The 24,753-nt window shown below is 37.1% G+C and overlaps 1 protein-coding gene across 1 annotated transcript in view; it reads right to left on the bottom strand.

Annotated features, from left to right (window-relative positions):
• The window catches only part of ATAD5 (ATPase family AAA domain containing 5), a 43,315-nt gene that overhangs the window by 2,295 nt on the left and 16,267 nt on the right, over nt 1–24,753 (bottom strand). The window contains exons 8-21 of the mRNA XM_007106559.4: nt 21,016–21,173; nt 20,118–20,277; nt 19,344–19,670; nt 16,482–16,578; nt 15,212–15,291; nt 14,842–14,984; nt 14,601–14,751; nt 12,266–12,442; nt 11,901–12,034; nt 11,130–11,223; nt 10,388–10,452; nt 3,488–3,668; nt 1,393–1,574; nt 21–886 (exon numbers count right to left, since the gene is read on the bottom strand). Coding sequence (XP_007106621.1) covers nt 21–886; nt 1,393–1,574; nt 3,488–3,668; nt 10,388–10,452; nt 11,130–11,223; nt 11,901–12,034; nt 12,266–12,442; nt 14,601–14,751; nt 14,842–14,984; nt 15,212–15,291; nt 16,482–16,578; nt 19,344–19,670; nt 20,118–20,277; nt 21,016–21,173 — 2,815 coding nt within the window. The remainder of the gene's footprint in view (nt 1–20; nt 887–1,392; nt 1,575–3,487; nt 3,669–10,387; nt 10,453–11,129; nt 11,224–11,900; nt 12,035–12,265; nt 12,443–14,600; nt 14,752–14,841; nt 14,985–15,211; nt 15,292–16,481; nt 16,579–19,343; nt 19,671–20,117; nt 20,278–21,015; nt 21,174–24,753) is intronic.

Here is a 24,753-nt window from a genome sequence, read left to right as displayed (position 1 = left end):
AAACAGAAGTCAAGACTTACTCTAAATTGGCTGCTGACTGACTGAAGTGTACATTGTTGCGCTTTTGTGAAACATAAAAAGTAAGTTCTTTTGTTGGATCTCTTCCTACTTTCTTGCAAGAATTCAGGGAGGTTTCCAATGCTTTTGAAATAGTAGAAGAACATTTAGTAAAGCTGAGAGCTTCTACAGCTGCCTTTAATTCTCCAGAGCTTTGAGAAGTCCATCCATCACTACTCTCGAGACTAAACTCATCACAAAGTCCACTTTTAACCTTTCCATTTGTCCAGCCAAAATCATTTTTACCAAATTCCCTATGTTCCCTTACATCAGTTAAAAGGGCATCTAAGAAGGACATGTTGTCCATGAACTCAGTAAGAGAATTTAAACAGTGAGAAACAAGGACAGAATATTTTTTTTCTGCTGGTGTTTTAGGAGAACGAGGAATAGATTCAACGTTTGACTCGAGACATTTGTTGAGTTTCTTTGTCTCTGGATTGCTTTCTTTATCTCTGGCTTTGCTTTCTTCTGAATTTGGAGAAGATGCAGAGGAAAGGCTAATAAATTCATCAGAAAAGTCCAATTCGGTGTCAAATAAGTCACTATCATCTAAAATTACCATCTTTTTCTTATGTTTCTTTTTTTGTGACTTTTTCAATGGCTTCTCTCCTTCAGAAAGTTTCCTAGCAAGACATTTCATATTTTTTGTTGCTGCATTGGTGTCCACACTTACTGATGAACCAGAAAAGTTTTCTGTTTCTGGAATGATATTAACAGGTAATGGTAGAATGAACTCAAGATTACTATATAAGAAATCTACATTCCGCATTTGGAATTCTGTAAGAAGCTGGATGAGCTTATGCCATTCTTCCTTTGTTCTGATTTTGTGCTGAAAAACAATATTGAGTAAAGAAATGTCATAACAGTACATAGTCTGAACATTTTTCTACCCATATGAATATAGTGTCATTCCTGTCTATTTTCAAAGTAATGAGTCGCTAACCCTCATAATTTTATTAACCTACACTTCCCTAATACATCAAATAGTATCATGAGTCTAAAAGATTAATTTAGACTGTTAATTTAAAAAATTAAATTCTCTAATAGTCAGTATATACCCTAATTCAATAATTAGAAGCTCATTTGCTTAAAAACTACCGTTCCGAAATTGTCTTTTTTTATCTGAAATATTTCTAAGTTCTATTCTAAATTCTATAATATACATTTAGAGCAATGCCTATGCACCATTTGTCAAAGTGGTACAATGTGTTAAAATCAGAAATCTGAAGCCTGTAAAAATTACTTGTAAATTTAAGTTAACCTTAAGATTCAAAAGACAGAAGTGAGTGTTGGGAAGATGGAAAAGAACATAAATTTACTAGACATTGAAAATACCTTCAAAAATGAAAATAAGTCTTCAGATGGGGAAAAAATGTTCTTAAGGCCAAACAAGGTCTCAGCACAGCCAGTGTCACATTTGGGAAGGTCTGTTGGATTCCTTTTAGTATTTTTAGCATTATTTTTGAAATCAGGGTCATCTTCAGAGCAAACAAGTTGTACATTTCTGCTATTTCCTCCTACAAAATTAGTAAAAGAAAACCTTAGCTATCCATATTTTTATCAAATTGTAGCAAGCAATCATTTAAAATCCAAGATCCTTTGGCATTTTTAAAAAATAAATTTATTTATTTATCTATTTATTTTTGACTGTGTTGGGTCTTTGCTGCAGGCAGGCCCTCTCTAGTTGCAGCCAGCAGGGGCCACTCTTAGTTGCAATGCGCGGGCCTCTCCTGTTGCAGAGCACGGGCTCCAGAGCGCAGGCACAGGCTTAGTGGCTATGCAGCATGAGGGATCTTCCCAGGCCAGGGACTGAACCCACGTCCCCTGCATTGGCAGGAGGATTCTTAACCACTGTGCCACCAGGGAAGTCCCCTTTGGCATTTTTTGGACCTAATCCTCATTTTGTTATTCTCCCCACATGTATCTAATTCATAAAGCGTACAATACAAACAGGATTTCTACATAGGTTAAGTGGGGCTGGGGTGTGGGGTGGGCTTACAAAACAATCCAACAGAAAAAAGGGCAAGAACTGGACAGGCAAGTCACAGAAGAAACACAAATATCGAATAAACTCATAAAAAGATGTACAATTTTACCAGTGATCATGGAAATGGAAATTAAAATAACATACCATTCATTTTTCACCTTCTAAATTGTCAAAATTAAAAAAGATATTCACTGCATACTTTAACAACAAACTGAAGATGACTTAAATGTCACCTGGTAGGTAATGGTTAATTAAATTACGTTATATCAACTTTATATTATGGAATAGCATGCAGCTGTGAAAAAGAGAGGGCTAGAAATATTTGTAATGACAATAAATGGTGAGGTAAGAAAAAGCAAATTGTTTAACAATACATATAGTATTGGTTAATTTTGCTAAATAAGTAGGTAGCAATATTTGTATATGCATAGATAAAGGTCTAACAGTAGCTACCTTTAAGAAGTGGGGCAAGATCTTCTACTTTTTACATTATGTACTTCTGTATTGTTTGATTTCCAATGAGTGTGTATCTGTGTTTTTTTTTTAAGACAGGAATGAAATGCATTTAAGATCTTCAAGAAAAGAAATAATGCTAAAGTTCTTGGTATTGCATTTTATAACCAGTAATATGGTGATAGTTATTAACTATTTTGTATAAAATAGGATATTTTCCATGTCTTATTTATCATATTTACTTCTAAGAAATAGTTAAAACTGCCAGCTTAAATTGAATTAAATACTTTGAAAAAGAATAAGATATTAAATTTTGAACTAATCAGAAAACCAATAAGGGATTAATATTACAGAACTTCACCTTTTTTAAAATTAAATATTTGTATATTTCCCAGAGCAGGATCTGTAACTACAGAACTGTGACTATGGAGCATGGAAACCACAAACTATGAACTTCTTCTGGGAAGGAACCATGTCTTATTCATTTAAACACAGGACCTGGCATGGAGAAAGTCCTCAGTAAATGTCTGTGACTTGAATTAGGTAACAATGACTGAAGATTGGTAAGAAATAAAATAAAGCATTTCTGAAATAATAGAGTTCTTAGGAAAGAGAGAATTATAGGCTATTAAGGAAGCTGAAAAGGAACTTACAATACAGTCATCTAAAAATAATTTACATATGGAAAAATTACCAATACTTATTTTTTTAATAAGTGAAAAAAGGAAGTTGCTAAATAATATAATTCTATTTGTTTATAAGCAGCTATGTTTATAAATGTACAAGTAACCATTTGTTCCAGGTTCAGTTTAATTGTATTTACCCACATTTAATGCTTAACAAAACTTTTCATCAACTAAGTTGATGTATGTATGTTTCTTTTAATATACCTCAATGCTCAAAATTTTTATAATCTTTCAAATGTTTTGGTACAGCATATATTTTAATATAGGATCCCATTACAGAAATTTCTTTGACAAATCAACTTACGACAAAAAGATAATGGCCTTTCTTCTAAAAATCCACCTCCACTTCTAATCCAGAACTGTAAGTAAAGGATACTTTTTCTGATGTCACAAGTATTTGCAGTTAGCAATGTTACAAAATCTTTTACATCGGTTCTAAAATTCTCAGTCAAGCAGATCATCTGTAGGTAGCTGGCAACATTTAGCTGAGAGAGAGAGAGAGAGAAAGAGACAGGAGGGGAGAGGTGGGGGTAGGAGGGAGAGAGACACAGGAAAGAAACATGGTCAACTGCAGAGTTAACAGAAATACATCAATAACATATCAAAAAGCAAGCCAAATTTTGCTAAGATTCACAATATCTTAAGCTCTTATTGAGAATGATTGATCTAGAAAAATATAAAGGAATATGGTACCAAATTAAAAGCATTTACATAAACTTCTCTTATTAACTGTATATAGTCTGAGACAGCAAGGAAAATTTTATGGGAGATTCTCCAACCTGAATCCTGAAGGCAATTTTATTAAACCTTAAGAAAATCCCTTAGGATTAAATAATGGTACAACTTAATGGAACATTTTACAGCCATTAAAATGATAAATATGAATACTACAGTAGTACTGAAAAATACTTACTACATAATTTTTGAAAACCAGAGTTCAAAAGTTATATCAATGCATGTATAAAAGAATAAATGTATGTAAGCAAGAAATAGAAGAAAAAAATTTAAATACATGTTATTTGTTGGCAGTAAATAAACCAAGTACATTTTTTTCATTGTAGTTAGTGTACAATTAATATTACTATATTTTTAATAAAACAACAAAATATGTACAATTCTCTTCCCATTGTTGTTTATGGAAAGCTTTTTACCTTGAAGAGCTAAAACATATAAAATTATATTCACATTTCACAGATTTTACAAGATGACTAGCATTTTTACATTATAGTAAACAAGACAATTAAAAAAAATTTTCCCCTATGATATCTTTGACTTTATTCTATACATATATATTATTCTTGCACACATCTGGGACTTCTGCTTCCCACAGACTGGGAATTCTGCTTTCAATAACAAAGGAGTACCTACTATCAGACAAACCTTACCATCGATAATAACTATAAATTCTATAATCAACTACAAAAAAATATAAAAAGCCAACTACCTGAATGAACAAGAGAGTAACCAAAGGCAAAAGAAAATGGAAGGAAAATCAACACTCGGAAAAATGAAATGGCCCTGGGTGAATCCCCACCACACCTTTTAAAACGGACTTTTGACTGAATGCAGGTTACAGCAGTGGTAGCTAAAACTCAGATAGAAACTCACAGTGTTACTGGCTTGAACCAAGGGACAGAGTTTGGGATGACTGCAGCAGCTGGAAAGTGAGAGGGGAGGGCCACAAAGGTAGAGAAACAGAAATTCTAGCTATAAAGGAGAACACAAATCACTGGTTGATGCTTGAACTTTACATGTGTGAGCCTGTCTCAAACCAACCCAGCTAAAACTAAAAGCACTAAACAGAATTTTAGTTGAACTGGAGGATACTTGTTCAGAGGAACATAACAGAAACCAGAATATGTACAATATATCATTCACAAAGTACAAGATAAAAATCTAAAATCACTAGACATACAAAGAAATAGGAAAAGTAACCAATACCTCAGAGACAAGACAATCAATAGAGACTGATCACAAGATGACAAAGAAGTTGGAATTAGCAACAAAGAATTTTAGAACAGCTAGTAAAACTATGCTTAAGGAAAACATACTTATAATGAACAAACAGGAAATCTCAGCAGAAAAGTAGAAACTATAAAAAAGAAGCAAATAAAAATTGTAAAACTAAAAACCGTAATATTAGAATACAGTGGATGGGCCTCATGGAAGAAAGGAGATGGCAGGAAAAAAGTGTCAGTAACTCGAAGATAAATCAATATAAATCACCAAAGCAGAAGTACAAGCAGAAAAAACTGCGGGGTTAGGGAGGAAACAGCACACCTCAGTGACATGCAGGACAATGTAAAATATCTAACCTACCTGTAATTAAATCCCCAGAAGGGATAAAGAGAGAAAAGGAAAATAAAATAAATTTGAAAAAATAAGACTAAAAACTTCTCTAATTGGAGGAATGATATATAATTAAGGATTATAGATATCCAAGAACCACAAGCAGTATAAATATGAAGAAAAATAATACCTAGGAACATCACAAGCAAACTGCTGAAAACTAAAGTTAAAGAGAGTATCCTGAAGGCATCTAGAAGAAAATGACACATTACATATGAGGCAAATAAATAAAATTTTAAACTGCTGACGTTCTGCAGACGTTCTGTTATGTAACATAACAGAAACAGTCATGACCAAAAAAACAATGAAATGACATGTGTAAAGTACTGATGGAAAAACTGAAAGAAATCTAATGTAATCCACTGCCAGCAGAACTGTTCTGTAAGAAATGCTAATGAAGTTCTTCAGGCTGAAGAGATACAAAACCAAAGAAAAACTCAGATCTTCATAAAGAAATGAAGAACATCAAAATTTACAAGCATATAGGTAAACATAAACTCAACTTTTTACCCTCTTAATTTCTTTAAAACATATATGACTGGCTAAAGCAAAAAACAGAGCATTGTATCGAGTTTATAATGGTGTAAACATAAAATATTTGAAAATTAAAGCATAAAAGATAGAGAGGTGGTAAATGGACTTATATTTCTACAAGGTTCTTAGATTCTCTGTAAATCAGTATAATATGAAAATCTCAGGATGCATATTTTAATCTCTAAAGAAACTACTGAAAAATAAGTCCTAACCTATCTCATATGGCCTGGAAACTATACACCAATATCCTTCATGAATGTAGATACAAAAATCCATAACAAAATATGAGCAAATCAAATCCAGAAATATATAAAGGACATAATACATCATGACCATGTTATCCTAAGAATGCAAGATGGGTCTCACATTAAAAAAATCAACCGATGTCATTCACCATATTAGTAGAATCAAAAAGATAAACCATAAGATTGTCTCAAAAGATGGAGAAAAAGTATTTGACAATATTCAACACCATTCACAATAAAAACTCTCACCTAACTGATAAAGAGCATCTATGAAAATATACAGCAAATATCATACTTAATGGTAAAAGAATGACTGCTTTCACCCCAACATTAGGAACAAGTTAGAGATGCCACTCCAAATTCTATTCAATACTGCAGGTATGTTGGCACTAGCCACTAGAATATGGCAAAAACAAATTAAAGGACAGACTGCACAGGAAGAAATAAAAGTGGAAGAAATAAACGTGGTTTTAACTGACATGACCATCAATACAGAAAATTCTAAGGAATCTACTACTAAAACTAACAACTTAGTTTAGCAAGGTCATATGATACAAAAATCAATTGTATCTCTATATACTGGCAAAAAACAACTGGAAGTTGTAATCTTTTTTTTTGTTTATTTGGCCATGGTGCGTGGCTTGCGGGATCATAGTTCCCCAACCAGGGACTGAACCCAGGCCCCCTGCAGTGGAAGCGCAGAGTCCTAACCACTGGACCGCCAGGGAATTCCCTGGAAATTGAAATCTTAAAATGCCATTTACTATGACATCAAAAACCATTAAATACCAGGACTAACTTTATCAAAATATGTGCAAGGTCTGTACAATGAAAACGACAAAACATTGCTGAAAGAAATTAACCCCCTCTCCTAATAAACTGTTCATGAATCAAAAACCTCAATATTGTTAAGATGTCAGTTCTCCCGAAATTGATGCATATTCAATGCAATTCCCATCAAAACACCATAAATAAACTGTAAAAACTGACAACCAATTTCTAAAATTAAGAGAAATTAACGACGTGTGATAGCCAAAACAATTTTGCAAAGGAACAAAGTTGGAGGACCTACTCTACTTGATTTCAAAACTTGCGAAAGAGCTAGAGTAACCGAGACAATGTCATATTGTTGCATGGACAAATAGAACAGAGTAAGATTGCATACACAGCCTATTGATATATGACAAAACTGAAAAGTACTTCAATAGAAAAAGACTCCTTCAACAAACAGTGATGGAAAAACTGGATATCTATTGGGAAAACAAATGAATCATACATCTTACCTAATATTACCTAATATTGCATACAAAACTTTGAACTTAAAAGACCTATATCTAAGACCTATAACTACAACACTTCTAAGACAAAATCTTTGTAAGCTTAGGTTTGGTAAAGATTTCTGAAATAGGATACAAAAATCATAAACAGGGCTTCCCTGGTGGTGCAGTGGTTGGGAGTCCACCTGCCGATGCAGGGGACACGGGTTCGTGTCCCGGTCCGGGAAGATCCCACATGCCGCAGAGCGGCTGGGCCCGTGAGCCGTGGCCACCAAGCCTGTGTGTCCGGAGCCTGTGCTCTGCAACAGGAGAGGCCACAACAGTGAGAGGCCCGTGTAACGCAAAAAAAAAAAAAAAAAAAATCATAAACATAAAAGAAAAACTTGGTAAACTGGACTTCATTAAAAACTTTTAACTACTCTTTACAAAAAAAAGAAAGAAAAGATAAGCCACAAACTGGGGATAAATATCTACAAAACACATATCTAATACAAACTTGTACTAGAATATAAAAAGAACTGCTAAAATTCAGTAAGAAGACAAACAACTGATTTAAAAAATGGGCAAAAGATTTGAACATATACTTCACCAAAGAACAAATATTGATGGCAAATGGGACATATGAAAAAGATGCTCAACATCATAAGTCATTTAGGAAATGCAAATTAAAACCACAAGGAGATACCAATATGTAATTATTAACATGAATAAAATCAAACAAATGGACAATTCCAAGTGCTGGTAAGTATGTGAAAAATAACTGGACTCTCATACACTGCTAGTGGGAATGCAAATCATTGGAAAACTTCAGAAAATAGATTGTCAGGCTCTTCTGTCTATTGGACCAACAATTACCTACAAGTATTTAAGTAAAAGAAATGGAAATATATATGTCCAGACAAAGACTTCAATGTGAATATTCACAGCAGCTTTATTTATAATAGTTTAACTGTACACAACCCAAATGTCTATCAGTAGGTGAATATGATAGACATATTCATATATGTAAGGTATATCCATACAATGGAATACTACTCATTAATAAAAAGGAAAGGGACTTCCCTGGTGGCACAGTGGTTAATAATCTGCCTGCCAATGCAGGGGACACAGGTTCAAGCCCTGGTCCGGGAAGATCCCACATGCCACGGAGCAACTAAGCCCGTGCGCCACAACTACTGAGCCTGCGCTCTAGAGTCCGTGAGCCACAACTACTGAGCCTGCATGCCACAACTACTGAAGCCCGTGCCTAGAGCCCGTGCTCCACAACAAGAGAAGCCACCACATTGAGAAGCCCGCGCATCACGACAAGAGTAGCCCCCGCTCACCGCAACTAGAGAAAGCCCCTTCGCAGCAACGAAGACCCAATGCAGCCAAAAATAAAAAATATATAAATGTATAAATAAACTTATTTTAAAAAAAGGAAAGAAAGTACTGGCACAGGTAATATGAGCAAATCTGAAAAAGCATTATGGTGTGTGAAAGAAACTAATAAAAAATACTACATATTAATAAGATTCTATTGACATGAAATTCTACAATTGGCAAAATTACAGTGACAGAAAACAGACTGGTAGTCGGCAGGGCCGAGGGGTTAGGACAAAGGACCGAACACAATGGCACACAAGGGAACTTTCGGAAGTAATAAAGATGTTCTCTATCTTGATGGACATGTTCTGTAACATTTGTCAAAATTCATTGAACCATACACTTGAAGTGGGTGTATTTTACTGTAAATAAACTATACTTCAAAGCTAATTAACAGAAAGCAAACATGCACACACACAGATGGATACCACTACCATGGTCAAAGTTAAAAAGACTGACAACAGTTGCCAGAATTCTCATGCACTGGAAACCTATCTGGCAGAGTCTTAAAAAGCTAAACAAATAAAAATAACATAATGCATATGATTCAACAATTCCACTGACAGAAGAGCATGAGTAAATCTAAAAAACATAATGTTAAATGAAAGAAACCAGATATAAAAGGACACATAATGTTTCCTATTATTTGAAATTTCAGAATAGACAAAACTAATCTGAGTTAATACACATTAGAATAGTGGTTATCGGGCTTCCCTGGTGGCGCAGTGGTTGAGAATCTGCCTGCCAATGCAGGGGACACGGGTTCGAGCCCTGGTCTGGGAAGATCCCACATGCCGCGGAGCAACTGGGCCCGTGAGCCACAACTACTGAGCCTGCGCGTCTGGAGCCCGTACTCCGCAACAAGAGAGGCCGCAATAGTGAGAGGCCCGCACACTGCGATGAAGAGTGGCCCCCGCTCGCCACAACTAGAGAAAGCCCTCGCACAGAAACGAAGACCCAACACAGCCAAAAATAAATAAATAAAATTAAAAATCATCACCATAATAATAATAGTGGTTATCTCCGGTGGAGAGGGGAGTGCTGACTAAAAAGGACCCAAGGGAACTTTTGGAGGTGATGGAAATGTTCTATATTTTGATCTGGGTGATGGTTACATGGATGTTTATCTGTTCACATTTTTCAATTTGTATACTTAAGTGCATTTTTAACTATATGCAAATTTCACCTCAGTAAAGCACTGGTTACTATGAAAACGACCTAATGAACACTGGAGTCTAGTAAAAATCTGAATACATGAATTTTGAAAAAGATATTTTTTAAAGTAAAAAAAGATAATCAGAAGTCTCCTAAAAAACAGAAATTTTAACATACCCCTTAGTAACCACATTTAAAAATTATAACTAAATTTTATAATAAACCACCTTTTATATAATTGTGATATATAATTTATGCTGATCAAAATTCAAAACTTACCAGTGAAGGAGTGTTAAAATTAATTTCTTCAAAGCAGCCATCAAACATTAAACTAAATGTTGGATCTATAGGGAAAAAACATATTTTTAAACATTAAGACCACTAAGGTACTTTCTCTAGTTATACTTTTCTATGAAAGTATTCTATATTTCATCAGTAATGAAAATAAAATATGCAAATTATAAATCATTAAGGAATTGAACTTCCATCTTGACGTTTTAATTAAACTACCATCTCACTTGGGATTAATATGATTTTTATCGATATTTTTAGAGTACAATCATTAACTATCAAACGGGCTATCAATTTCTAAGTAGAGTCTAACACAAACATTTTCCAACAGAAATCCATAGCAGAGATATTCTACTGAATATTTGCAATGACAAATATTAGAAAAGAATGTTATAAAACAATATATAGGGAATTCCCTGGTGGTCCAGTGGTTAAGACTCCACGCTCCCAATGCCCAGGTTTGATCCCTGGTCAGGGAACTAGATCCCGCATGCTGCAACTAAAGATCCCGCACATGGCAATGAAGATCCCACGTGCAGCAACAAAGACCCCATGCAGCCAAAAATAATTAATTAAAAAAAAAAAAGATCTAGAAGCCTCCTCACTTTAGGGAAAAAAACAGACTTAATTTTCCAGCAGACTTCTAAAGGAACATATCTAACTAAAATTAGAAGCTTTCCCCAAATATTTTAACCAAAAGTAATTAATTGTAAAATCACTGGTTACCTACCACTTGTTGTAAGGATTACAGGTCTTTTCGTGGTTGCCATGAATGTTTTGATTGCATTCAAAAACCCAGCATCTTCTTCGAAAATGACATCAACCTAAGAACAAATGGTTATTAGAATATTAATGTAGTAACAATACACTTATTGGATATCAGTTATGTATACATAGTAGATACACTATATGTCTATTAGAGACAGAATTTATGAATTTGTGAACAGTGTGACTTCACACCATGCCGAAAGCTTACAGTGTCTTATACTATTAAAAGGGTAGGGCTTCCCTGGTGGCGCAGTGGTTGGGAGTCCGCCTGCCGATGCAGGGGACACGGGTTCATGCCCCGGTCCGGGAAGATCCCACATGCTGTGGAGCGGCTAGGCCCATGAGCCATGGCCGCTAAGCCTGCGCGTCCGGAGCCTGTGCTCCGGCAACGGGAGAGGCCACAACAGTGAGAGGCCCACGTACCGAAAAAAAAAAAAAAAAAAAGGGTAAAAAAATTATCAAACATTAAAAACAAAAAAATGCAGTCACCTATAATTGGATAAGTATGGGTCAGAATAATTTCTACAAACACTAAACAGTAACTGAATTGCATTAATCATGTTCCTAAAAAATTCTTCTATGGCTGACAGTTTCATTCACTTTAATTTGAAATAGATACAATTATTCCTGACCTTCTTGGCTATTTTACAGTCCTTTATAGTAAAACATACAGTAATCTTTAGAATAAGTTTTTGTCAGGAGGTATCACAAATGTATACCTCTGTAAGCCTACCTCCTCAAACAGAATGAGAGATGTTGCATTTTTCCTGTTGGGTTCCTCAGCCCCAAACTCTTTGACATTTTTATTAGTTGTGTTTGTAGATTTAGTCTGAATAATTGGTTTCTGTTCAAAAGAATTTTTGATTCCTGCATAAATAAAACATTAATATTTTAGATAAAATCAACTTTTAACAGAACACTGGATATTTCCACAGAATAAACTCAAAGTGAAATCCATTATCAAAACTGAAACAAAGTATCAACACTCCTATATATATGACCTTCAGTGTAACTGAGGTTTAATAAATAGCAATAGGAACTCGTGAACTATGATCATATTTTTATGTTATCAGGGCCTCTGCCAATTTAGTATCTTACCTTTATTATTTTCCAGAAGTGCTCCTATTTGTTCATTATTTTTTGGCTTAGAAGACACTTTAAAATAATTTGCCAAAGTTTTAGGTGGAAGTACTCGCTTTGGTCCACTACTTTGTGGTGATGGTGGAGGAAGTTTTCTTGGTGATGTAACAACCTTCTTGGGGGAGCTTAATTTTTCTGCCAAAAACAAATTGCACTTAAAGACAAATATTCTAAAAATTAAACAGATGGCAAGATTGAGTTATCCACAGTATATTTCTACTCTTACCAGTTAAAAAGCAAAGGTATAAAAATTCTTTTTCATTCCTACATTCTCTTTACAGTCAAATATTACTGTATTGTTAGTTATTCTACCAGTATAGAAGGCAAAACCAATCATTTGGAAAAGATACTCTTTTCCAAGAAACATATATTCTTGAAGCAAAAATCTTCATAATCCCTTAATTCACTCTGTCTACATCTGCTTGAGGTCAGAAAAGGCTGGAGAAAAAGTGATATCGGTACGTATTGAGTGCATTACAGACTTTCCTGTGCAACTTCAATTTAGCCCACAGTAAACTGATACTGCAAGCAAACGATATGTTTTTCTAGATATGCTATGAAAGATGGATACAAAGTTAAAAAACAAATGGCTGATGTCTACCCTTCAAAAGCCCAACAGTGGCCTGGCACTTATTCCAGAGCATGTCCTTTGCTCCTCTCTAAGCACCCTCATTTAGCCTTTACAAGTGCTAGTTACTATCATATGGACTCAGAGCAGGATCTTCTTTATGTACCAGCATATGTGCACCAGTCCATGACTGTGTCCTACTCTTTTTTTGTATCCTCATCTCCAGAGATCTTATCATACACCTTGCATATCACAGGTGTTCGAAAAACTTAGTGAAAATTTTGAGCTTGAAAAAAATTATCATAGATATCACTATCATGTCATAAAAATAGGGCATTTTAGGGACTTCCCTGGTGGTGCAGTGGTTAAGACTCCACGCTCCCAATGCAGGGGGCCAGGGTTCGATCCCTGGTCTGGGAACTAGATCCCACATGCATGCCACAACTAAGGAGCCTGCAAGCCACAACTAAGACCCAACGCAACCAAATAAATAAATAATTTTTTTAAAAAATAGGGCATTTTAACACCGCAAGGAAAGAGGTGTAATCTTAAAAAATTTTAATATCACCAAAAGTGGGATAACCAGTCGTTACGTATCTCTTCCTATGACACCACAGGAAGCACACAGTCCCGTCTACGCATGTATGCCAGCACCAAAATGGAAATGAATCTAATCAACCCCACAGATCTAACTGCCAGTTTATAAGAAATACAAGGAAGAGGAATGTGTTAACTGATGCCATGAAGATATAATCAGCCAAATCTAGAATGTGAGAAATTTTATGACAAATGACCCATGTTCTTCAACAAATAAATGACATGAAAAGAAAGGGTAAGGGAGCTGTTAGATTAATAGAAACTTAAGGGCTTCCCTGGTGGCGCAGTGGTTGAGAGCCCGCCTGCCGATGCAGGGGACACGGGTTCGTGCCCGGGTCCGGGAGGATCCCACATGCCGCGGAGCGGCTGGGCCCTTGAGCCATGGCCGCTGAGCCTGCGCGTCCGGAGCCTGTGCTCCGCAACGGGAGAGGCCACGACAGTGAGAGGCCCTCGTAAAGCAAAAAAAAAAAGAAACTTAAGTGACATTAATCAAATGTAAACTGTGGACCTTGTTTGGATCCTGATTCGAACAAACCATTTGAAACAGAAAACTGAAATTAAACTACATATTACATCAAATTAAGGTATATAGTTAATTTTGTTAGGTCTGATTATGATATTGTGGTTATGCTTTTTAAAAAGTCCTTATCAGTTAGAGCTACATATTGAAATATATATATACATGAGCAAAATTATGTGATGGTCCTGAGATTTGTTTTAAAACATAAAGTCCAAGAAAAATGAAAAAGGCATATATGCAGGGGACATGGGTTCAAGCCCTGGTCGGGGAAGATCCCACATGCCGCGGAGCAACTAAGCCCGTGCGCCACAACTACTGAGCCTGCGCTCTAGAGCCCGTGAGCCACAACTACTGAAGCCCATGGGCCTAGAGCCCATGCTCCACAACAAGAGAAGCCACCACAATGAGAAGCCCGCGCACCATGATGAAGAGTAGCCCCTGTGCACCGCAACTAGAGAAAGCCTGCATGCAGCAACGAAGACCCAATGCAGCCAAAAATAAATAAATTAAATAAATAAATTATTTTTTTAAAAATGCTAATTATTAAAATTCTTTTCTTAGATTTTAATTTTTTAAACATTACAACTTCAGGAAAATAATTTACTTACTTGGTGACTTGCCTATGTTGTAGCTATTAAAAAAACAGGGTTTTTGTGAGTTTACACCTTGCTTGTCTACTTGATGGGACTGAGTAGCTTCCTTCAGCTGAGACAGAATTTGTCTACCACTGCGCTGAGAAGAGGCATTCACTTCAAATATCTAAAAGAAGAATATGTGAAAAAATGGCAGAATGGCTTATGTTTCCTTTTGTTTCAAGGGTAATTATTACATTAACATTCGTCCACTAACCTTAAATCCAAGCTCCTGAGCACAAGCATATACCGCAGCAGTCTTCCCCACTCCTGTTGGCCCTGTTATAAGAACAGTATTGCAAAGACGATTCTCTTCTTCATCATCTGAACTGCCTTTAAAGTCTATGCTGTCCAATGGATCTGAAAAGTCATTCAAATGCACATAAAACAATCGCTTAGGCATCAATTCTGTCTCACCAAACCCAAAGACCATATCCCACAAACGTCTTGCCAATAAATGTTGGAAATTCAATGTACAAAAACTAAAAAACCAAATATAAAATATCAAACAAGCAGTTTTATAAAAATTTTCAGCTAATCTAATTCTAAAAATGTTCAGTGAAATGGAAAAAAATGACTCAAAATACCTTCCTGTTTCTCATCTCTTTTTCCCTTCAAATTCTGTCCTTCTTCCAATTCAGCTCTTCTTTTCCAGTCTTTCAACCAACTACCATAAGAAAATGTATGTTAATAAAAATAATTCACAGAATATAGATATCTCTTAGATGATACGTTAAAATGATTGTCGGGGGAAGTGATGGTATATTGTTAGTTTTTAAGAACTCCATAACATTTTTGAATCAACTATATAGTAAAATAATTTTACATGGACATGTATATTTTAAAATGAAGTAATTTTTGCCTAAATACTCAAGACAATATGTGCAAGGATATTCACTGCAACACTGTTTATATTAGCCTCCAAAAGGAAAAACCTAAAAATACATCAGTAGGGGAAAAGGTACCTTATGGTATGTATGCTCACATAAGAAATCAGTATAGAGAAACTATGAAGAACTGGAGTAGATTGTATGGTGACATGAAAGCTGTCTAATATATTGATACAATGCTAAGTATGAGTAGAAAGATTAAGTTCTAGTCTGGAGCTAGACTAAGTTTAAATTCCAGCTCCACCACTTTCTAGCTGTGTGACCTTGGACAAATAACTCAACCTCTCTGGGCCTCATTCCTCATGAGGAACAGTATTTACCCTCATAGGATTGTTCTAAGGATCAAATGAGCTAAGCATGATCAAGTGCTTAGAACAATGCCAATCTCAAAGATTTTATTATTATGAGTCCCAATTCCTTTGGGCCAGGTGAGTTTTAGAATTCAGAATTTTTCAGATATTAGAAATGTAATTTGGTACATATACCACATAAAACATAATACCCCTAGTGGGTCTGTGGCAGTACATCCATAATCACTGAATATTTCTAGTTAAAAAAATATGAACTCCTACTAAGTGGGACTGATAAAGACTATAATAAACTTTATATAACAAAGTTAATAAACTTTAAATTTCCAGAACTCTTTGGAGGTGGGAATTATAGACAAAGGATTATTACCTGAATTAGTAGTAATATGATCCTATTTGTTAGGAAGAAAGGAGCAAATATATGCATTAAAATTTTTCTGGAAGGTTTTACAAGACACTTTAAATAGTCATTTACCTCTAGGGAGTAGAAACAGGAGAAAAGAGGTACATTTACTTTTCACTGAAAATTTTTTTTTTTTTTTTTAAGATTTTACCTTGTGATGTATTACTTTATAATTTCTAGATTTTAGTACAAATAAAATAAATAGTAAAACTAGATTCATAAACTATTTCTCAATTCCTTTACAAATTTTACCAACCTATGTAACTTTCTAATAGCTAGCTCATTGCCTATGAGTTCACCGGAGTTCTGAGGTTGATACTTTTCTGTCCAAAGCATGTCTTCAGTTCCAGAATCTAAAGCAAAAAATATATATTAAACTATTTTGTTTCTTGGCATAAACATATATTCTTAGGCATTTACATTATTGTTTCATGTAACAATAAGTATTTGTACAAATATTTATATTTACAAATTGCCAAAAAGGCAATTTCAAAACTTAACATTACATTAAAAATTTTTCACATCAAAACCCTTCCCTCTTTTTTTTTAAACTTGCCCTTTTAAAATTTATTTATTTTATTTATTTACTTTGGGCTGCATTGGGTCTTCGTTGCTGTGTGCGGGCTTCTCACTGAGGTAGCTTCTCTTTGTTGCAGAGCACCGGCTCTAGGTGCACGGAATTCAGTAGTTGTGGCTCGCGGACTCAGCCGCTCCACGGCATGTGGGATCTTCCCGGACCAGGGCTTGAACCCGTGTCCCCTGCATTGGCAGGTGGACTCCCAACCACCGTGCCACCAGGGAAGCCCCAACCCTTCCCTCTTAAAAGCTAACCACCATAAAGTCTTATGACAATAAGATTTAGAAGTATACATTAAAAATTTTAATAATCACTCAAGAAACACAAAATATGAAAAATAATTTGTACTGTAAGAAATAATCTAAAGAACAAATGCAGCATAATTTTCATGGAGCCTCTTCTTGACAACTAAAAAGATACATTAAAACATTCTAGGAGGTCAGCCTGAGTAAAAGGAGAGATGCTACACTCCCAACTGAGAAGAGGTAGGAAGATGCCAGTCCCCTCCAAATTAATCTACGTTGTGGTATACATCTCCCTCTCTTTTTTTTTGGCCGCACCACGTGGCATTAATCTACATTCTAATGCAAAATCAAAACCCCAGTGGAATTTGTGGGGTAAGGGAATCTATAGTTTATTTAGTGGAGTCAATGCATGAAAATAGTTTTAAAAAATGACAGATGGATGGATCTAGAGATTGTCATACTGAGGGAAGTAAGTCAGACACAGAAAGATAAATATCATATGATATTGCTTATATGTAGAATCTAAAAAAAAGGGTACAAATGAACTTATTTACAAAACAGAGGTAGAGTCACAGATGTAGAAAACAAACTTATGGTTACCAGGGGTAAGGGCAGGGAGGGATAAATTGGGAGATTGGGATTGACATATACACACTACTACATATAAAATAGATAACTAATAAGAACCTGCTGTATAGCACAGGGAACTCTACTCAATACTGTGTAATGGCCTATCTGGGAAAAGAATCTAAAAAAAGAGTGGATATAGGTATATGTATAACTGATTCACTTTGCTGTACACCTGAAACTAACACAACATTGTAAATCAACCATGCTCCAAGAAAAATTTTAAAAAGGGCTTCCCTGGTGGTGCAGTGGTTAAGAATCTGCCTGCCAATGCAGGGGACATGGGTTTGATCCCTGGCCCGGGAAGATCCCATATGCCGCGGAGCAACTAAGCCTGGCCACAACTACTGAGTCTGCGCTCTAGAGCCCGTGAGCCACAACTACTGAGCCCATGTGCCACAACTACTGAAACCCGTGCGCCTAGAGCCCATGGTCCGCAACAAGAGAAGCCACCGCAATGAGAAGCCTGCGCACCGCAACAAAGAGTAGTCCCCTTTCGCCCCAACTAGAGAAAGCCCGCACGCAGCAACGAAGACCCAACGCAGCCAAAAATAAATAAAATAAATAATTAATTTTAAAAAATATAGAGACTTGCTGTACAAATTATCAAAACATAATCTAAATGGATGAATTAATTCAATAGAATGTTTCAGAAAAGCTATGTAACCAAATGGGACTATGTCAAAAATATGTGAAACGCCTGCCAATGCAGGGGACATGGGTTTGATCCCTGGCCCGGGAAGATCCCATATGCCGCGGAGCAACTAAGCCTGGCCACAACTACTGAGTCTGCGCTCTAGAGCCCGTGAGCCACAACTACTGAGCCCATGTGCCACAACTACTGAAGCCCGTGCGCCTAGAGCCCATGGTCCGCAACAAGAGAAGCCACCGCAATGAGAAGCCTGCGCACCGCAACAAAGAGTAGTCCCCTTTCGCCCCAACTAGAGAAAGCCCGCACGCAGCAACGAAGACCCAACGCAGCCAAAAATAAATAAAATAAATAATTAATTTTAAAAAATATAGAGACTTGCTGTACAAATTATCAAAACATAATCTAAATGGATGAATTAATTCAATAGAATGTTTCAGAAAAGCTATGTAACCAAATGGGACTATGTCAAAAATATGTGAAACAGGTGTAAAATAATAGGTAGAGTGTGATCCCAGGTTGTTTTTTTTTTTTTAAATTTATTTGGCTGCACCGGGTCTTAGTTGCAGCACTCAGGATCTTCGTTGCCATGTGCGAGATCTTCACTGCGGCATGCGGGATCTTTTTTGTAGTTGCAGCATGCAGGATCTTTAGTTGGGGCATGTGCGATTTTTAGTTGCGGCATGCAGGATCTTTAGTTGCAGCAGGCAGGATCTAGTTCCCTGACCAGGGATTGAACCCAGGCCCCCTGCATTGCGAGCGTGCAGTCTTAACCACTGGACCACCAGGGAAGTCTCCAGGTTTTTAAAAAAGCATATGTTTTTGGGGAAGCACAGAAAAATCAAAGACCAAACAGCAATCTGTTAAACGTGGTTAACTGGAGAACTCTAATCAGTGAGGCTTCCACTTCTTATTTTGTTTGAATGTTGCAGTGAGCACATATTAAGAGACAGGGGAAAAACGATAATTTAAAAACAAACAAAAAAACCTCTAGGACCAGAGGGAGAAAGTCTAATTTACCTGGAATAGAAGATACTTCTGATGTAGACTTGTCACCATCTATTATCAGAATATCAGAATCTTCTATGGCTTCTGTTTCCACTTTACACCTTGTACTCAAAGCTGTTCGTTTCTTCCTGGATGTTTTAGGAAATAAACCTTTGGAAGAATCTAGCTTTATCCCACTGGAGTTGTTTCTTTTGTCAAGTTCTTCTAGTTTCCCACTTATCTTTTTTGGACTTTCTGAATACTCATTTGGTTTCTTTCTTTTGGATTTATGATTTTCCATTTCCACTCGTTTCCTTTTGGTTTCTTTTCGACTGACGTTGGGCTCTAGTTTTGGACTTTCTATTTGGGGAATTATTGAAATGCATGTGCTTATTAATCAACAAAAAACAAATTTTAATACCCAATAATCTTAATACGACTTCAAAATATCCAATAGCCTTATCTATAAAATGAAAACGCAAGAATCAAATGTGGCATACTGAAAGCAAGCTGGATATATTGTTATTTAGATTGCCTTTTGTACGGGCTATATAAACTACCTCATCTAAGGCTTCCCTTAAATAAATTATTAGTATTTTAACATAATTAAAGCTGTCTTTGGGTTGCCAACTCTGGAAGCTGGCAGGGGCTAACACTGTATCACACAAGTTGCTTTACTTTAATTGAACAGCTCTCCCTATCAACCATAAGCAATGTTCTCTCGGTGGTGACCACTTCCAAGAGTCAATGGCTAAGCTTAGTGTTTTCAAAACTGAAATGTTAACAGAAATAATAATTATCACTAACCTTGTTTACGATGACACTTGGAAAGTACCTGGTGCTCAGTTCGCTTTTTTAGAAGCAAAGGGAAGTATTTCCTCAAAGAAAACTCGGGATTTGACCACCTAATTTCCTCCAGCAAAAGATTTCGTACTTCTTCAGTCAAATCCTTCCTTCTCCCCACAAACTGCAATAAAGAATAAAATGCTCAATTAAACCCACATTGTCCATTAATATTAATCAGAATACTACCAACTACTTTCTGTCTATAAGTCTATGTCATTGTAGGGTTAGCTTTAGTCACTAAATACAATCTCGATGGCAAAGCTGCATTTGCACAGCTTTAGAAGGACTTGGTTCATTTTTTAAAATACATATTTATTTGTTTATTTATTTGGTTGCACCAGGTCTTAGTTGCTGCAGGAGGGCTCCTTAGTTGCGGCTCATGGCCTCGTTAGTTGCGGCTCGAGGGCTCCTTAGTTGTGGCATGTGAACTCTTAGTTGCAGCATGCATGTGGGATCCAGTTCCCTGACCAGGGATCGAACCCAGGCCCCCTGCATTGGAAGCGTGGAGTCTTATCCACTGTGCCACCAGGGAAGTCCCTTAGTTCATATTTTTATTGTTCTTTCTTTTCAACTAATTGTATTTTACACATTTATTAGATTATAATTCTGACTGATAAAGTATCTAAATGTGCTATATAATCTAATATTCTTTTGAAACTGGCTATCATTAATTCTTAGTATGTTTTTAAAGCTCTAGGAGTATTTAAAACAGGTATGTACTTCAATTGGGATTTATTTTTTAAAATTGGACTCTAGGAAGAGATGAATTTTTAGGTCACAACAGTAAATATCCAAAATTTTTTCCCTCTGAAAGATATGAAGGAAACTTCCTACAATGGATGAGCGCTCTCATACTTACCACAACAGCAGAATTATTACTTTTTGAATTTGAATTCAATGTTGAAAATTCACCAAGAGCCATGACACATTTTGAGAGATCTATTACTTTAGTATTCAGTTCTTTAAGTTTAGTTAAGAGAGGACAAGTGGGTGGTTTTAAATGCCACAAATGGCACCCTAAAGAAAAACAGAAAAATTATGTTAATTACCTTCATCCATACCCTTATCCACTTATCAAATACCAACTAAATAAACCTGAGAAGACTCGACAACAACTATATAGTTAACACAAAAGTATCAAATGAGTATACAGGAAACAATACCCTCACCTCCAACAAATACAATTCATAAAAATTACCCAGTCTTCCCTCCCAATTGTTAAAAATAAGCAAATATTAGCATATTTTCTTTCCTTTTTTTTTTCCCCCCCCAGTATGCGGGCCTCTCACTGTTGTGGCCTCTCCCATTGCGGAGCACAGGCTCCGGACGTGCAGGCTCAGCAGCCATGGCTCATAGGCCCAGCCGCTCCGCGGCATGTGGGATCTTCCCAGACCAGGGCACAAACCCGTGTCCCCTGCATTGGCAGGCGGACGGACTCTCAACCACTGCGCCACCAGGGAAGCCCTCTTTCCTTTTTAAATCAACCTTGCTAATCAGGTTAAAAATTTCAGGGGGAGTTAGCATCCTGAAATCCAGATTCTGTTACGAGGTGAACGTGGGCATGATCCTAAGGAAAAGCATAACTAACTTCTATAATTGAACGTACTATTAGAAAATGCTTTATAAAACTGAACTAGGTACTTCCCTGGTGGTCCAGTGGTTAAGAATCCACCTTCCAATGCAGGGGATGCAGGTTCGATCTGGTCGGGGAACTAAGATCCACATGCTACGGGGCAAGTAAGCCCACGCACCACAACTACTGAGCTTGCCCGCCTCAACTAGAGAGTCTGCATGCGCCAGCTACAGAGCCCACACACTCGGGAGCCCACCTCACCACAACTACAGAGCCTATGTGCCCTGGAGCCTGCGCGCCACAACTAGAGGGAAGCCCGCGCGCTGCAACGAGGAGCCCACATGCCACAACGAAGATCCCGTGTGCCGCAACTAAGACCCGACACAGCAAAAAAGAAAATTAAATAAATAAATATGTAAAAAAAAGAACTGAACTCGTAAAAGTAACAAGAAAGGCTTCATCAACAGAATGGCCAATAGCAGAACTGGGAAAAAAGGAAAAGTGGAATATTACTAGAAAGACTGGGAAGCTCCCCATAAAAGAGAGGCTAAACAAAACTCAAAAACTATCAAGGTCAGAAACATAAAAGGAAAAGAAAGGAGAACAGAACACAGTGAACGTTTCATGAGTAGAGGGAATAGACCAAACCAAACCACAAAGCCAGCTGAGAATATAACTGTTTTTGTGCTGACAAAAACTCTAGGTAGGAACAACAACAAAGCAAAGATAGAAGGCTTTGTACATTATCAGTAATTAAAAACTACATAAGTAAGTAGGACTGTGGTTGCCATAGCACTTGGATCCAAAGAGAATTAGCTCAGGATCAAGCTAACACCACCTTACAAGGCTTTGGGCAAACAGCTTGCTCTCGTGCACGGTGCATGTGAGAAAAGAGCGAACTAGAGCAATGGAGCACTGCTCCCTGTTACCAATTCCAGGAGATAGTGCACAAGATACTTCTGTGGTACTAAGCAGCACAAGCTGTTCTGGAAAGGAGGCAAACAGATTTCCCTTGAACAGTGAACAGCAGACTGGACAAAGACAGGGCTGGAGCTCCTCTGAGAAATTCTTAGATAATCTGTTCACACACAGGCTATGATTTCAGAAGGGAACTGCCTTCCTTTTAGAACACAGCACCTGTCTGGACAGCATTCACTTAAGGGCCCACACATGTGCCTGCCCTCCCCCGGCATCAGGGGTAAGGGCTGAGGATGCCTTTGGCCTTCTTTCCCCACCCCCTTCCTCAGTCCAAGGCTGAAGAAGAGAGGATAAAACACTAAATTCCCACAAAAATCCCCATAAGAATTATACCTAAACCTTTGTCTCACCTTAAACCAACTTACATAGTTTCATATTACTACTAACATTTAAAAATGTTTCATAGTAATAAACTCACCATCATCTTTTTGCTGAACATGAACAACGCTCTGGAAACTGGTACTCACTGCATTGTACACATCTAACGCAGCAGCTTTCTTTGCAATTTGTCGTTTCAACAAATCTGGCAAACCACTCATTAGAAAGTCACGCCTTGCTTTAAACTGCACATCACAAGCCTGAGGCTTTTCAGCTGCATCTTGACTTTTAAGAAAATGATGTGAGAAAAGGAGAGCTAAGGTTATAAACACTTAAAAAATTACCTTCATCCATACCCTTATCCACTTATCAAATACCAACTAAATAAACCTGAGAAGACTCGACAACAACTATATAGTTAACACAAAAGTATCAAATGAGTATACAGGAAACAATACCCTCACCTCCAACAAATACAATTCATAAAAATTACCCAGTCTTCCCTCCCAATTGTTAAAAATAAGCAAATATTAGCATATTTTCTTTCCTTTTTTTTCCCCCCCCCCAGTATGCGGGCCTCTCACTGTTGTGGCCTCTCCCATTGTGGAGCACAGGCTCCGGACGTGCAGGCTCAGCAGCCATGGCTCATAGGCCCAGCCGCTCCGCGGCATGTGGGATCTTCCCAGACCAGGGCACAAACCCGTGTCCCCTGCATTGGCAGGCGGACGGACTCTCAACCACTGCGCCACCAGGGAAGCCCTCTTTCCTTTTTAAATCAACCTTGCTAATCAGGTTAAAAATTTCAGGGGGAGTTAGCATCCTGAAATCCAGATTCTGTTACGAGGTGAACGTGGGCATGATCCTAAGGAAAAGCATAACTAACTTCTATAATTGAACGTACTATTAGAAAATGCTTTATAAAACTGAACTAGGTACTTCCCTGGTGGTCCAGTGGTTAAGAATCCACCTTCCAATGCAGGGGATGCAGGTTCGATCTGGTCGGGGAACTAAGATCCACATGCTACGGGGCAAGTAAGCCCACGCACCACAACTACTGAGCTTGCACGCCTCAACTAGAGAGTCTGCATGCGCCAACTACAGAGCCCACACACTCGGGAGCCCACCTCACCACAACTACAGAGCCTATGTGCCCTGGAGCCTGCGCGCCACAACTAGAGGGAAGCCCGCGCGCTGCAACGAGGAGCCCACGTGCCACAACGAAGATCCCGTGTGCCGCAACTAAGACCCGACACAGCAAAAAAGAAAATTAAATAAATAAATATGTAAAAAAAAGAACTGAACTCGTAAAAGTAACAAGAAAGGCTTCATCAACAGAATGGCCAATAGCAGAACTGGGAAAAAAGGAAAAGTGGAATATTACTAGAAAGACTGGGAAGCTCCCCATAAAAGAGAGGCTAAACAAAACTCAAAAACTATCAAGGTCAGAAACATAAAAGGAAAAGAAAGGAGAACAGAACACAGTGAACGTTTCATGAGTAGAGGGAATAGACCAAACCAAACCACAAAGCCAGCTGAGAATATAACTGTTTTTGTGCTGACAAAAACTCTAGGTAGGAACAACAACAAAGCAAAGATAGAAGGCTTTGTACATTATCAGTAATTAAAAACTACATAAGTAAGTAGGACTGTGGTTGCCATAGCACTTGGATCCAAAGAGAATTAGCTCAGGATCAAGCTAACACCACCTTACAAGGCTTTGGGCAAACA

The sequence above is a fragment of the Physeter macrocephalus genome, chromosome 14 (genome assembly GCF_002837175.3).
Source record: "Physeter macrocephalus isolate SW-GA chromosome 14, ASM283717v5, whole genome shotgun sequence".
Taxonomy (NCBI): domain Eukaryota; kingdom Metazoa; phylum Chordata; class Mammalia; order Artiodactyla; family Physeteridae; genus Physeter; species Physeter macrocephalus.
The sequence above is the reverse complement of the archived record's forward strand: the minus strand, read 5'-3'. Positions and strand labels throughout refer to the sequence as shown.